This window comes from Papaver somniferum, chromosome 5 (genome assembly GCF_003573695.1).
Source record: "Papaver somniferum cultivar HN1 chromosome 5, ASM357369v1, whole genome shotgun sequence".
Classification (NCBI taxonomy): domain Eukaryota; kingdom Viridiplantae; phylum Streptophyta; class Magnoliopsida; order Ranunculales; family Papaveraceae; genus Papaver; species Papaver somniferum.
In genome coordinates, this window is record NC_039362.1 from 179,535,551 (window position 1) to 179,551,355 (window position 15,805).

The window sequence follows — 15,805 nt, forward strand, 5'->3', positions numbered from 1 at the left end:
CCCGGCCCGTCCCGTAAATCCGCGGATAAACCCGTATACCCGCAGTTGCATTTATGCCGCGTGTCCCTATCAATTTGTATACGTGTCTAGGTATAAATAAAACATAAAAAACCCTAGCGGCTAGCTTAGTTATCTTCTCTGGTCTCTACTTCTTTCTTCTTCTCCGTCCGCAGCGGCAGCTGCAGATCCGCAGTTCACTGATTAGTTGAATGTTGAAATCGATCTTGAAATACTTGACTTGAATCTTCACAATCACCGAACTCCTGGGTAAGTGTGATTTCTAATTGATTTTAATCTTCAAAAAAACGAGTCTTCTTCTCCATCTTAACTTCTGTAGATAGTGATTCGATTAGTTTGAGTTTTTTCAGATTCTGGAATTGGGGTTTTGTTAATAATCTCTGCTAATTCTTCATCTTGTTGTGGAAGATTCAGAGTTGAGGACAGGTAATCTTCTAATCCTATCTTCTTTAGTTCTTCTGTGTATTGTGTTTATGTAATTCATGTCATGTCTGATAATTTCTCTAGATTGGTTATGTTTCAAACTTTCACTGCTCAATGACCAAAGTTGATGATTGAGTCATTTTGCAAGTCAATTGCTAGTAACTAGTAAGTAATGTACTGATTTTTGTGTCTTTGACCTATTCTTTGTGGCTCCATCCAGATTCCGGATGTCAAGTGTACACGAAAAAACTCATTATAACGATGTTATGAGTAGTGACGGTGATGATGTTGAGATGGTAGATCCTTTGGATGGCTATACAACTGTTGATTGTGCACCTGCACCAGTTTCAGGTGAAAAGGAACATAAACTTAGATCTGATGTTTGGGAATATTTTGATCTCATTAAATATAAAGATGGATCAAAGAAGGGGGTGTGCAAGGCTTGTAAAGTGGGATATAAATAAGATAGCCAGAAAGGTGGAACCTCATCTATGAAAAGGCATAAGTGCCGTGAGCGTCATTCTCAGGACATAGGGCAAATGATTTTATCTGCAAAGAATGGCCAGTTGTCTTCCCGCGTACGCAAAATTGATCAGATGAAGTTTCGGGATCTTATTTCAGAATTACTCATTGCAAGAAATGTCCCATTGGCTTTAGTGGAGTGGAAAGAATTTAGGGACATATGTGCTTATCTAAATGAGGATGCTAAACCAATATCAAGGAATACTGGGAAAGCCGATATTGTCAAAAAACATAATGCACGAAAAGAAGTTATTCGAAACATATTGAAACTTGCTCCAGGTACGATTCAAAATTTCAAATCCTGCTGACCCACACCATATGTTTTGTTTTATACTTTTATGTATGTGTAATTGATTATGATAAGATGTGCTGATATGTATGTGTAATCCTTACAGGTAGGATGTGTCTAACATCATACATGTGGACCTCTGTTACGACTATAAGGTATATAAGCTTAAATGTCCACTTTCTTGATCAAAATTGGGAATTAAAGAAGTATCTACTGAGGTTTTGTGAACTTCCACCACCTCATACAGGTGAAGCACTTACTTGAGTGTTCAGATCTTTTATTTTATGTGCATGTGATATTTTACTTGAGTCTTGAGATCTTCCACCACCTCATACATGTGAACTGAAGTACTTAATTGGGAGTTTAACTTTTGCGTTCCACTACCTCATACAGGTGAAAACCTTTCTGCCAAGCTATTTTCAATGATAGAAGATTGGGGAATTGAAGAAAAAATATCCAACATCACCTTGGATAATGCTGCAAATAACGGAGCTTGTGCTAGAATTATGCAGAGTAGACTTGTTGCAAAGAAGATCCTGTTTAACAAGGGAAAATACTTTCATGTGCGTTGTTGTGCTCACATCTTAGCTATTATTGTAAAAGATGGACTTGTGAAGATTGATCCAGTTGTGCTTAAGTTAAGAAAGTCAGTGAAGTCGCTTAAAAAGTCCCAAGTAAGAAAACAAAAATTCTTGGACATTGTTGATACTTTAGGAATGTCTGCAATAAGAAGGGGTATTCGTCAAGATGTTAAGACAAGGTGTGTTTCCACTTTTATTTTGTTATACAGTTAAATAATGGTATTATTGTTTATAATATACTCATTGAATGTTTGTTACTTTTTTTTTATACAGATGGAATTCAACTTATATTATGTTAGACAGTTGTCTTGTGTATAGAAGTGTTTTCGCTCACTTGAAGGAGGTGGATTCAGACTATAAAGACTTCCCAACTGACGAAGAATGGGATCAAATTGAAATGTTCACAAAGTTTCTCAAGACATTTTATGATCTCACAACTTTGTTTTCTGGTAGTAAGTATCCTACCTCCAATCTATATTTTGAAGGAGTTTGTCAAGTTCAGGTGTTATTAAAAAAAGAAAGCACAAATGAAATTGAATTCATTAGGGACATGGTGAAAGAGATGCAACAAAAGTTTAACAATTATTGGGAGAACTTAAGTCCTATATTGGCTATAGCACTTGTGTTAGATCCTAGATTGAAACTGAAGTATCTAAACTTTGCTTATACCAAGTTGTATCCTGATGTAAGACAATTAGAAAGTAAAGTTGTTGATGTGCGTGAAGATATGAAAAAACTTTATAATGAGTATTACACCTTGTCAAGAGCTTCTGGTAGTGGAACTCAGAATTTTGGTATTCAAACTGGTGCGAATTCTGCCCATCAAGGAAGTGAGTGGATCCAGGTAATTTTAAAGCTTACTTATGTCAGTACATGTGGTCTTGTATTATTTTGTGTTTTAACCAAACAAAGCACGTTTATGAAGTTATATTATATGTCCTCATAGAAGATAACTGGTCCTTGCACTCACTTATTACTTGTTTCATGCAGGAATATGCTGCAGCACAGGAAAGTGGTGGTGATCTGCAATCTGATTGTCAGAGTTGGATCAATATCTTAGCGAGAAATATGGATTTGTTAATCAACCTCTCGATATCCTAATGTATTGGAAATCCCAGGAACAACGATTTCCAGTACTTTCAAGAATGGCAGGGGATATTTTGTCAATTCCTATTTCAACCGTCGCTTCGGAATCTGCATTCAGCATTGGTGGAAGGGTAATTGATCGGTTTCGCAGTTCTTTATTACCTGAAAATGTTGAGGCGTTGATAACAACTCGTGATTGGAAACATTGAGTTGGTAAGTGTGCCTAAGTGGCGCCGCGTAATTCAGTAATAATTCATTTAGTTGAATGTGTAAATTTCATATATAACTTTGATTGTTTTTATCCATGTAGGAAAAGAAGATATGGATGAAGACAATGGGATTATTGGAGAAGATGTATTAGGATTTGAACTTGGTGCAGAGGAGGATGGGGAAGTAAGTTCTTATGCGTCTAATTAGTATGCGTACTTCTTCAATATAAAGCGGGGTAATTATGCAAATTCTATGTTTTTTACTTGAATATTTTCTTTTGTTTGATTTATTTTTGCTTGAAATTACAGATTCATATTGAATAGTTGGAGCTACTCAAAGATAGACATGGAAAATGAGAATTTTTTTTGGACAGACAGTTATCGCAGTGTCTCCAAATTTTGTATAAAAAAGAGATTGGAGATGTTTTTTTGGACAGTTATCACTTTTTTTTGATTAACCACAATATACATTTTGTGCAGGAAGTGGTTATTAATATCTTTATTGTTGCACTTGGTGATTCAAAGTACAAACAATGGTATTACTACGGTTTCGAAGGTTTTTTTTCTTTTTTGAAGATATCATGAACTGATGAGTACTAAACTACAATGATTAGTATATTGTGTATCTGTGACTCTGTGAGTCTGTGTTCCTCTCATGATGCAAAACTAGTGTCAAATTATTGTTAAGTTTTGCAATTTTCTTGATCCTTTCATTAAGTTTTTAAATTTCGGTGCGACACCGAGTCACTGACTGTTGAATCTGTAATCTGTTGATTGAATTGAATGGAAATGTCAAAAGAATTAGATGAATGTTAGGTTGCAGAGAAGGAGTTTTTGATGGCCTGAATGTGGTCGGAAATAATCCAGAAACAGAGGAAACTCTGTCAATTCGTTCGTTGACTAAACATAAACCAGCTAACCCGTGAACCCGCAAGCTTTACCCGTTACGGGCGCGGGTTGAAGAAATTACCACCCGTGAAGAATATCAACCCGCAGGTTTTGGCTCGTATTAACCCGAACCCGTATAACCCGTAACAAGCCAGCCCCGACCCGCCCGTTTGCCAGCTCTAGTTGGGCCTTAGCCTAATTTTCCCTTAATGTGTCGAGTTTTAAAAATGGGTTTTATTCTGTTGATAACCGGCCAATCCTGACCGATCCGAACCGAGTTGTTACCAAAAAGTTTGATTCCCAACGTTTGAACAAATTTGAAAGATAACCGCAACTGGTCCCAACGGTAATTAACCGCCAATTCCCGCACATTCGTCTTTGTTATCCGTTCCTAACACTCAATTTCTCGCTCTACATACTTTTTCTTGCATTTGAGTTTCTTCGTCGATTGTTGAATGCCCGTCTCAAGCACCAAATTTTGGTGCTTGGGGATTACAGGGTTTTTGTGGTTTCTTTCTCTCTCTCTACAGCATCCAGAGGCCATTGGTGTGTAATTTCACCACCAATCGTCTCGGAAAATCCGCAGCGCATAGAAAGAGAGAGGGAGAGGGGATGTGAATATGCCGAGTTGTTCGAATGTTGAAGAAGATCTACTTGCTATGGACGACGTTGCGCGGTACTTTCCAGAAAGTAGCCCAACTTTGAATTTTGATGAATTGCTTAATGGCAACTCGCAACATGATGATGAGGACCTGTTCGATTGGGATACTGAAAACCCTGTTATGAACGATGATGATTATAATTTTAACAATTCTCCTAATGTGGATTTTACCGACGGTGTTGAGGGTGAAATTCCTGAGTATGTTGGTGATATAGGTAATGAAGTTGGGACGAATTTCGTTGTTCCCTTTTCGGTTTGGCCTCCTGTTCGGGCTCCGTTTAATTGTAGTTACTGTCATCTCCTTCGAGAAATCATCCACGAAAATGGTATGCTCAGTAAATATCTTCGAATGTTGTGTGATTCCGTGCATGGATTTTTTATTTTTTTTACTTACAAGTGCAGAACGTTTCTGATTTGGTTGTTTGACTAACTTATTGTGTCTAGGCGAAAACAGTATGAGGCTTGAGATTCATGGAAGAATTGGTTTTATTAGCCATGCTATTCATGAGATGCGGACTAACGTTATCGATGGACCTCCTATAGTAAACTATGAAATGTTCGAGTAAGTTTTGACGTTTATAAGAGTAGGCATTTGTATGAAATGGTCGAGTAAATCTCCCACCACCTGATGTTCACCTTTCATTTGGTTACGCAGTTTCACAATGCAAAGCATGGAGAGTGTAAAGCAGTTCATAGTTCAGTATTGTCAAAGCCGCACTCAAGAAGGATATGTTTTATTGCCAGATCCATTATCAGTTTACTATGATGCATTATGCTATGGACTTAACTGCTTCAATAACGTCGATCCAGATGAGCTCAACCCTCCATCAGGTAGGCACATGCCATGTTAAGTCTCTTAATCAGCATGATTTTCACCCATGCATTATAATGCGTGGTTTTATTTTTCCTGCTGAAATAAAACTGCCAACCATGAATATTTGAATTTTATAGGATGTGTAATTAATATTCTTTTGTTGATAAATAGATAATACAGAGGCACGTCATATTGGAGCAGAGGAGGAAAACCGAACTCCAGCAAATACGAATGACACTAGAACTCCTAGGCCTGGCCTCGCATCGCAGGTAACAGTTTTCGTTGTAACATTAAACTCACATAGTACGTAAGATTGTGAACTGCTTTGGGGGTTCTAATTAAATTTAATTTTTATGGTACAGAGGCAAAGGACAAGGGCATTAACATTAACCGACCTGACCAGACGGTTCCACGTTCCGATAAATACCGCAGCTAAAGAACTAGAAATTTGTACTACGGTGCTCAAGAAAAAATGCCGGCAATTTGGGGTGAAACGATGGCCAAGTCGAGCGGTCAGAATGAAATTACAGACTTTTCAGTTTCATAACATGTTGTCATTCTTCATTGTCTTAACCTATGTTTTTCAGTGTGAACAGGTAATTAGCAAAACTAAAAAATTATCAATCTTGGAAACAAGTCTGAGAGAGGGAAATGGTAGCCAAAATGCAAGCAGGGAGATTGAGACTCTTAGAAAACAGCTCGAGGATATTTATGCTTGCCGGGATGTACATGACTAAAGATTGAAACAGGACACCATAATTAGCAATAACATGAATCTTCAATTCACATTGGCTTTTGTGAAATGGTTTGATATGTTAGAATAATGCAAACTGAAAATGGGTTAGTAACAGATTTTTCATTGCTGCTTTGATTAAAAAGAAAAAACATTACCGGGTTGTTTTTCATTTCACAAAGAATCAATAAAAACCCGTAGCTACATCTTTTTTATATGTTAACTTTTTTTTTCCAAAAGAATTCTTAAGAAGTTACCTGCCCAATTCAGGCACACCAACATTCCTTCCATTCCAGAAACCATGTGATAGGGATTTCCTATCGGGGCAGGTTGTGCTCCCGGATGGTACAAACCAGGAAAGTGCACATGTGCATGTTGTGGTGTAGCGCCATTGTAAGAAGCATGTCGGGTGTGTGACTGCATGTATGCCCTATTTCATGCTTGCCTTTGCATGTTGAAGTAGGGATTGGACTGCATTCCTAGAATCTCCTTTGGGTCTGAATCCAAATTTCAGAAGTCTTGTGGCGACTCGATTTATTCACAATTCCAAACAATTTCAGTGGATACGATTACGGACCTGATTGTTTAGAATGATTGTGCGACTCGATTGAAAACTCCACTGAATTGAACATAACTTGTGGCGATATTCTTCATAAATTGAAAATGACATGGTAAATGCATCTTTTTATATTGAGAACCATTATTCAGATACCCATACTCAAGTACTATCAACAAACTTCTGAATTAGTTTTCAGTAACTAGTGACTGCTGACTACTGTAAGGACCTATTTGTGTGTCCACTTATTCAATAGCCTTTCAAACATATATGAATCTATCTCTACATAGAGATTTCAGAACATCTAATTGATTATCACAAAAGAAACATGAACATCTAGCAGATAAGATACTAACAAAAAAGTAACATTAGCATAAGATCTTCACCTGCTAAATCAGCATTAGGCATCTAGCATCTTGGTCAGATTGTCACCTCTCATTGTTGGGATGCTCCTCCTGTGTTGATTGTTAATTAGCTGCCTCCTCAAGCTGTAGCACGGACATATATCCTAGTTCCCAACGTTGCGTGATAGTCTGAGGGTTATTTTATTGTTATTGTTAGTGTCTGATAAGAGATTTTCGGACAATTTCAATCAGACAAGAAAATGTGTATAAATAAAAATAAGAAACATACCATCAGGCACTGCTGTCCCCTTGGTCTTCCATGACAGTAATCTGGAACATCATGCTCTTCAAAGTAGAATTATCAGCTTAGAAACAAGAATAACTCACATAAAAGGAAATAGAATCAATCTGCATCTGACTTCACAAGAATGAAGTAAAGGACTTACCCTTCTGCACTTGGTTGTTCATGCCATGGACTCAGATTGTTGAGTTTCCCTCAACACGACTAAGACATTGAAAACCCCATTTCCGAATCCGCTCAAACCCATCTATCATCCAAATCCAACCATTTTCTTTTTTCTTTTCTTGTTCTTCTTCTTATGATTCTGTATTTGTATAATCCCCCGAATCTTCTTTACTAACAACTCAAACAACTTATAATAAGCAGCTTCTTCTTCAGTATCTTCTTGTTTCTTCATCTTTCTTTCCTTCGATCTACAAATCGTCTGTGGCGGCGGAGATCTCAGGAGGTATTGTTCGCGTTTTGGAATTGTGAATAAATATGAAGGAAAAAAAAAGTTTAGGGCCAGGGTTTTAAGTTATTGGCCCCAATTTTTACTATTCTACATTTTTACTCTTGTTTGACTAATATGGTCATCAAATAAATCGTGATTACAATTGAAATAATTGAGAAAGATATGTGAGTTAATATACCTCGCTAAATTGGGGCGTATAGGACTTAATTGGGGCCTATAGCTAGATGACAAAAAAGGTCATTAGAAATCACCTACACACCACTCCTTATCAAAATAATTACCTAACTACCTATTTTATCCCTGAATAATTAGCACTGATTAATCGTATTAGGGGTTAATTTTGTTTTGGATGTAAGATTAACTAATGTCAGAGAGTTCATCAAAACATCAAACATTTTGATTTTTTTTCGTAAACAGTACCCGGAATCGGTTTACGTTCATTCACTTGTAAACCAATTCTGGATTGGTGTTTACGAATTAACATAGGACATCTATAATTGGTTAACGTTGACATGTTTATAATCCGATTTCGGTAATCGGATTTTACTTATGACATATATAAACCGATTGTTTCCTTTCATATCAATTTTCATTCATTGCATTATTATTGTAGGATGCATTTAGCACATGCATCAAGCTTTTAAACCCCTAGGCGACCCGAGTGGACGAGTTATAGTCTCGTGAGGGTTTACATAGAGGTCTACCCACAAAACCTATACAAAAACTTCTAAAGCCATCAATTTTCCTCCTCCGAAGACGATACAACATCCAAGTAGTCCGGTTATCCTCTGGGATTCTATCTGCCAAGAAGTGAATGCTTCCCCCTTTTCCTCCAAGTAGCGCTTTTTCACGACTTCGTGCTACAAAAACACAAAAACAAACTTACATTTGTTGGTGGTGCTTTATTGGAAGATAAAACAACATGGGTTACGTAAAGAAAACCACAAAGTTACTTACAAATTGTGCAATGGAAAAGGTGAAGGGAAGAGTATTAAAAATCTGAGGTTGGAGAGCTAAAAAAGAAAGTATCACATTTTCGATGACTATGTGCCTATCATGGACTTGTTGAACACTTCTTGCATTAGGATTCCCAAACTCTTGGCTAAATATGTTGTGTACCCTAGCCCAAAAGGTGGTGGAATCCTCCCTCTCGGAGGATTGACGTCTAGGTCAATTTTGCGCATACCATGCTTTGGTGATTGCCAAATCTTCCGCGGAGTCAAACGATGTCGTTTCTTGTATGTATATGTATGAAATGAGTAGTTGTGGAGTATATGGAGTGAGGGGAATAAAATGACCAATTTTGGGGCAAATGGGGTCCAAGGGTGAGGTCTTTATTTATAGAGAAAGTTCTTAATGGCTATTTTTTTTTGAAAACGTGAAATAATTTGGCATTATCGGTCGTCTAGAAGGTATATATAACCTGATTGTGTTGATATGCCACCAGGAATCGGTTGTTCTTGTGACCAACGTAAACCGATTAAAGACATGTAAAAAATTTGAATTTTCATCGAAACTAATCGGTTTATATATATTCATATATGACCCGATTCTAGGTTGAAAAACATACAGGAAAAATTGCTTGCACAGTCGGTTTATATATATGCATATGTGACCCAATTCTAGCTTGAAAAACATACAGGAAAAATAGCTTGCACAATCGGTGTATGTTGACATATCGAGTATACTGATTAATGCAACACATAATTATAATTAAAATTTCAAGTGCATTAAGTTCAACAAACCTTAAAAGAGTGTTAGGAACTTAAAGAGTTGAACAGATATCATCCAAAATACAAACCTTAAAATAGTGTTAAGAACTTAAAGCAACCACAAGTCTGATAATCTAAAACTTAAAAACTTAAAGAGCAGGAGCATCAACATCATCAACAGCAGCACCACCGGGAGCATTTGCAGCACCACCAGCATCAGCACCATCAGGAGCAGCATCTTGTGCTTGAGCCATTTGTTCCCATATACCTTCCATTTCTGCATGGACCTCCCTCTCAGCTGAAATGATGTTTCTCCTCATCCTCGCGAACCTCATGACTTCATAAAGCTCCTCCAGTGCAAGCTTGCCAATCAATGCGAGGGCTTATTCAAGATGGGTCTCACGCCCATAGGAAAACTTATAGAGGCTTCTTTCTGGCACTCGTTGTGGTTTCCTAAGGATGTCCTCCAATGTGAGCTCTCGAGAGTAAAACGCTAGGTGTGAGAAGTCCATATCTACATAAAACCAAAAAAAAAACTTAGTCAACAATCAACAATCGGTACGTAATCATACAAATGTAATCTGATTCTCACTACAAAAACATACATGCCTGTGAAACATCCATAATCGGTTTATGTGGTACATATATAAAATCCAATTATTAAAAGGAATATGAAGAGTCAAACATAATCGGTAAATTATCAGGCACATAAAAACCGATTATGGGATCGCATAATTAAAAGAAAAAAATGTTTCCAGAATCGGATTAATCTAAAGCACTTATAAACCGATTCCGGTGATGTATTTTCATATTTCGTTTCTCACCCTAAAATCGGTTGATGTTAATCATCATATAAACCGATTACTGTGGATGCTCTTCATGGCGGAAACCAAAACCCAGAATCGGGTTATTCGATATGTTAACATAAACCGATTCTGGATGTAATCAAAGATTTTGATTTTCGAAATTTGAAGATTTAAGCATGTAAATCAATCAAGAAATGCAAATCATAGAATGGGTTGATGGAGATTTATATTTTTCTTGGTTGGATCGAAGATCTTGGAGAAGAGGATGAAGATTTTTTTGATTAGGGTTTTGAGAATTTGGAAAGATTAGGAAGAAAATAGAAAGATTTTAGGTTTAGTTTTTTTTTTTCTGTTTTTGGATTTACTGAAAATGCAAAAATTACTATTTATATGAAATTGTTTTAGGAATTAATGTGGTGGTAAATTAGTATATTTTACAAGTTTGGATACCCAGAGTAATTTGGTGGTGTGGGAATGAAATTTTGATAGGCCTCAATTAAGTCTTATAGACCCCAATTTAGCCATGTTAATATATGTTCTAGAGGCGAAAATATAAACTTGTTTGCTTGATAATTGCTTTCCATTGAGCATGAATATTATTGCTTTTCTTAGTTGAATTGTCTTGATATCTATATTTTTGATTAGTATTGGGTTTGACTTCTTAGTCTTTGATTGTTGCAGCAAAATGGTGAGTAATCACCTATTATTCAAAAGTGTACCACCACTTTATTCAAAAGTATCTCATATTCATACACTACTCTATTATTCATACACTACTCTATTATTCAAAAGTGTACCACCACTTGGTAAAGAAAATTCTAAAATAAAAAAGGAATTCTTTAACACTGGAACAGAAATGAGTAATCACCTTAGCAGTTACGTGCCCAATTCAGATGGCTCATATGAGATTGTTGGTATGGACCGACTTGACCTCCAGGAGCCGCCCCAGGCAGACCAACATTCCCACCCATTCAAAGAAACTATGTGATGGGGGTATCCTATTGGGGCAGGTTGGGCTGCTGGATGATACAATCCAGGAAGTTGCACACCATCTGAAAAAGCATGTGAGTCTGCATGCACTTGTGCACCACCTTGTTCTCACTACTCCCAAGGGATTGACCCTCCAACATGGACCACGATCGTCCGATCGATATGTCTCGGACTAGTAGATAAAAATTTGTTTCTGGTGGTGGTGGTTTTGCTTCGTCCGCGCCAGCAATAAACATACCCTCACGAATTTTACACACATTTTTCAAAATGTTGGCAGTAGAGAACAGATTACAGAACATAATGTGGGGTTTTGAGATCGGATCATGTATAGTACCATCAGCTTCCATTGATGATGCAACATGCCCACCATGTCGTTCAGGTACCTGAGAAATGATATCAAAGTGGAAAATCTGGAGACACAACCATGGCGACCCACAATGATTCATATTATTGATGATCTATTTATTGGCTTGAAACAACCACTGATAAGTCTTGAAAACAAGTATTTATAAGAAATGAAAAGGAAGACGAAATTTATGAAAGAATCATACGTAACAATCTTGAAGAGAGCGACATTAGAAAGAGCATAAAATTATAAAGGAACATAAAATCCTCCTGCTAGTCCAAATACCCTTGCTAGTCCAAATACCCCTAATGGGATTTTTGTCACAATCTGGGTAGCTATTAGTGGATTCACCTGTGCAGGATACTGAGCTTGCTCAGATCAGATAATTTACAAAACAAAGTTATTTCTGATGTACAGCTGACATAATGGGATATAAAATGGGACCTTAGACAGGACCAGGACAACAGATGACTCTTGGTTTTGGATGTCTAACAAAGCCTGTTACTTAGAGAATTTCTGTGAATGAGGTCCTGCAATAGCATCTAAAGAACGCTCCTCGCCTTTCTTGAAGACCAAAGGAATGGCACTGTAAGAACAAAAGCTAATAGAAATAGCAGTCAAGAAGATGAAATTCGCCCAGTTCACAAATTGACACAAATAAGAAATTGAAAGAAGATGGCGAACGTTTCACATGCAACATAAACATCCACAACCTAATCTTATGCGTCAACTCAGGCATAAATTAATGACATTGGTTGGTAGTCGAGATAAATCTATATCGAGTTGACACATGATATCTTGTTGATGTACCATTGCCACATGTGAAACGTTCGTTCTCCTATTTCAATTTCTTGATAATGTGAATTTGTGCTCTCGGATTCAGTTGCCCACCCCTCTCTGCTCCTCTCTCTCTCCCCCATCTTCAACCCCAAAAAGTCTCAGATCAGCCAACATCTTCTTGCTCGGATTTAGTCCACTTTTTCATCAAAGCTTCATGACATATACTTCTTCCTCCGCGAGTGGTTTCCTCTTCAATGCTCTTATGCACGCTCGTTGATCTTATCCTGGGTAAAAAAATTACAAAAAAAAGCATTTTATTAGAAGAGGGACAAAATCAGTAGGAACAAGCAAAAAGGCAAACTCCACCACCTTGAGCTAAATGCAAATGAGTTTAAATTGAGGAGGGGCAATATAAGGTGCTTTATGAATGTCCTAAAAAAATTAAGATTAGAGGTATTTATAGTGTAAGAGCATTGTCTCTAACTACTACCGTAACTAAAACAGACAAATTCATGCTGATCTCATGTAACTAACCAGTAACAAGAACAAAGAACTCTTAAGAGCCTGAGAGAAAATCTTACTCTTAATGAATAAAGTCACATAATCAATCCAACATTTTATCTGAGCCATATGATTGTTGAGAATGAACACAAAAAATGTGAGTGATACTTTGGCAGAACATGAACAAAAATGGTTCGAATTAGAAAAACACTACACGATTTTTGTATTAGGTTTCCAAGAGAAGTCAGCAATTCCCTTTTAGTCTGTGCGGGTATGACTTTGTTTTTTCAGCCAAAATTTTTATGGAAAGCTCTCAAGGATAAGATATTAACATCAAAGATTCAAAGGAATACCAACATAAGATCTTCACCTGTCAAAGCAGCATCAAGCATCTTCGTCAGATTAGGACATGTTTGTTTCCACTGTGCTACCTCCTATATCTCTTCACCGCTTCTGCTTTAGAATTAGCACTCACTGACTTGCATAAGATCTTCACCTGTCAAAGCAGCATGAAGCATCTTCATCAAACCAGGACATGTTTGCTTCAAGTGTGCTACCTCCTATATCTCTTCACCGCTTCTGCTTTGGAATCAATACTCACTGGCTTGCTCTTCAGGTGTATAATTAGCTTCTCCAGAAACCTACATACACATGACAAAGATATAAGAGGCAGCGGTAATTATGTTACACATATTCAAAACCTCTAAGAACCATATCCTATAGAGAAAATAACTGGCAGGAAACCACATCAATTGAGCAATTAACTAACTATCCAAGCATATTCCAGCAAGATCAAGACAACCACAACACATAAAAAGCTAAAACAAGCAATTTAGCGAAACATGTAAAATGAACTACATAGAATAATCACCTTATGCTAACAGGAAGCATTACAATAGACTACGAAAAACTGATTGGAGATGGTCTTTCTGGTGGGTAATCTAACGAGCACGCCTTCTTATGATCTTTCTGGTGGGTAATCACCTTATGCTAAAGGATGTAACAAACGAAATATTAGACAGTGCTAACTAATTTTTGGATTTTAAACTCATCTAAATGACAACAAATCTAATAGAGAAGAATCTATCAACAACAAAACAGGTATCCAAAAGACTTGCATATCCTTACACAAGTATATATATGGAATTCCTATTTTTTACAGTTTGCTAATTCCACTTATCCAGTACGCCATACACATTACACTTCAACACCATACCAACTACCCCATACCTTAAACAACATAGTTCATTTGCAGAATAACACTCAAACCAAAACTAAAATCTCTAATTAGCAGTGCTGAGTACAAAGGCTAACCTTACAACTACAAAATCTCCAATCAATATTTCCGATCAAAGACCAACTAAGCTATAACAAGAGAAAGCAGGAAAAACAAAAAACACAGCATATAAGATTCGTCTTAAGACTAGAAAGTAAATAAGATTCACTTTAAAAAGAAAAACACTTAAAGCTCATGCAGGGAGATGATGTGAAAAGATACTAGGAGAGGAAGAAAGTGCAGGTAAATTGCTGTCCCAACGGCTGGTGTGGTCTTAGCTCTAAAGCTCATGCCAATTATATGAATGACGATGGATGGTCATGTCAATGTATTGTCTCTATCTAGTACTGCCCTAGCAACATCCATCTGTATTGTTTCCGGCTTCATTGCAATTGTAAGTCTATACAACAATTCAATTACTAAATATCCAATCATTCCATTTACACATAAAACTATACTCAAGTGCCGTAGCGGACAACAAAATGTAGTACCATCGATTCATAAAGACTTACACGCAATGATTATGTTACACAAATTCAGAACTTCTACAAACCGATATAACTGACAGTGAACCAACTAAAATTAGGCGGGCAACTAACTATTCACACATGTTGTAGCAAGATCAAGACAACAGATACATAAAGTTTAAGCAGGTAATGAACTAAAATAAGAATGAACTTATTGTCCCATGGAAAATCAAATAACTAAAGCCCTCAATTACGAAGAGGAAGAAGAATCACCTAGTAGTGAAATTGAAAATTGATGGTTACCAATTCCTCTCTGGTTTCACCATTTTTGTCTATTTGATTCAGCTGCTGGGGGCACAAACATGTCAACAGCACTATAGACATAAACTCTTGTGGATTTTCACTTCCCTTGGCGACTCTTCTGTGCTTGTATTAACTCCAATTTTGAAATCTGATTCAAAATTGGAGGAATATAAGCAACCCGAGCAGATGAGAACCCCACTTCGGATTCCGCTCATACCCAAATTGAACCATTTTATTTTCTCTTTTCTTTCTCTTGTGATTCTGTATTTGTAAGTCTTCTTTGGAAATAACTCAAACAACCTAGATTTAACACCTTCTTCTTCTTCTTGATCTTCCTTTCTTTGAATCTACAAATCGTCTCTGAAAGCCTTCTTCATTTCACTGTGACGGCGGACATCACATAAGGTATTGTTGTGTGTTTGCGATTTGATAAATAAATATAAGAGAAAGTTTAGGGTTAGGGGTAGGGTTTTAAGTTACTTTATGCCCCTAATTTTTACTCTCGTTCATTATTTACCATCTACCGCCACATGATAAGGGCAACTCTTATGTCATGGATGCGTGTAAAGGTCCACTAATTTTTTATTTTTTATTTTTTTCTTTTTGATAAAAGGAAATTTCATAAAGCTAGCAGAAAGAAATTACATTGTTTTTATCACATAAGACATTTGACCACTTTTCCTTTCTAGAAATATGAGGATACCTTCTAGACACTATGCCCACAAGGTCCCCAATGGATAGATGT

At 36.9% G+C, this 15,805-nt stretch overlaps 2 protein-coding genes and 2 long non-coding RNA genes across 6 annotated transcripts; 2 read left to right on the forward strand and 2 right to left on the reverse strand.

Annotated features, from left to right (window-relative positions):
• Positions 1 to 707: 707 nt before the first annotated feature.
• Positions 708 to 2,934, forward strand: LOC113280211 (zinc finger BED domain-containing protein RICESLEEPER 3-like). The gene is made up of 6 exons (XM_026528866.1): positions 708 to 872; positions 969 to 1,242; positions 1,359 to 1,499; positions 1,841 to 2,012; positions 2,107 to 2,677; positions 2,824 to 2,934. Exons 1-6 carry the CDS (start codon positions 708 to 710, stop codon positions 2,932 to 2,934), a joined length of 1,434 nt encoding a protein of 477 aa, XP_026384651.1.
• Positions 2,935 to 4,419: 1,485 nt separating this feature from the next.
• Positions 4,420 to 6,570, forward strand: LOC113283818. 3 transcript variants are annotated; one of them, XR_003327642.1, is made up of 7 exons: positions 4,420 to 5,003; positions 5,122 to 5,239; positions 5,333 to 5,508; positions 5,663 to 5,760; positions 5,854 to 6,003; positions 6,079 to 6,331; positions 6,495 to 6,570. XR_003327642.1 is itself a non-coding variant. In XM_026533204.1 (6 exons), the coding sequence occupies exons 1-6, from the start codon at positions 4,637 to 4,639 to the stop codon at positions 6,226 to 6,228; spliced, it is 1,059 nt and encodes a 352-aa protein (XP_026388989.1). In that variant the 5' UTR covers positions 4,420 to 4,636; the 3' UTR covers positions 6,229 to 6,396. The 3 variants fall into 3 exon arrangements, 2 of the variants coding, with proteins under 2 accessions (XP_026388989.1, XP_026388991.1); XM_026533204.1 differs by lacking the exon at positions 6,495 to 6,570 and having other exon boundaries at positions 6,079 to 6,396; XM_026533206.1 differs by lacking the exon at positions 6,495 to 6,570 and having other exon boundaries at positions 6,088 to 6,396.
• On the reverse strand, positions 6,329 to 7,840 carry LOC113283820. Its single transcript, XR_003327644.1, has 3 exons — positions 7,571 to 7,840; positions 7,414 to 7,469; positions 6,329 to 7,313 (listed from the first exon to the last, which is right to left on the reverse strand). It is a non-coding gene; the product is annotated as an uncharacterized LOC113283820 (long non-coding RNA).
• A 4,122-nt stretch (positions 7,841 to 11,962) lies between these two features.
• Positions 11,963 to 15,470, reverse strand: LOC113283819. Its single transcript, XR_003327643.1, has 3 exons — positions 15,031 to 15,470; positions 13,385 to 13,655; positions 11,963 to 12,797 (listed from the first exon to the last, which is right to left on the reverse strand). It is a non-coding gene; the product is annotated as an uncharacterized LOC113283819 (long non-coding RNA).
• Between the last annotated feature and the right edge of the window lie 335 nt (positions 15,471 to 15,805).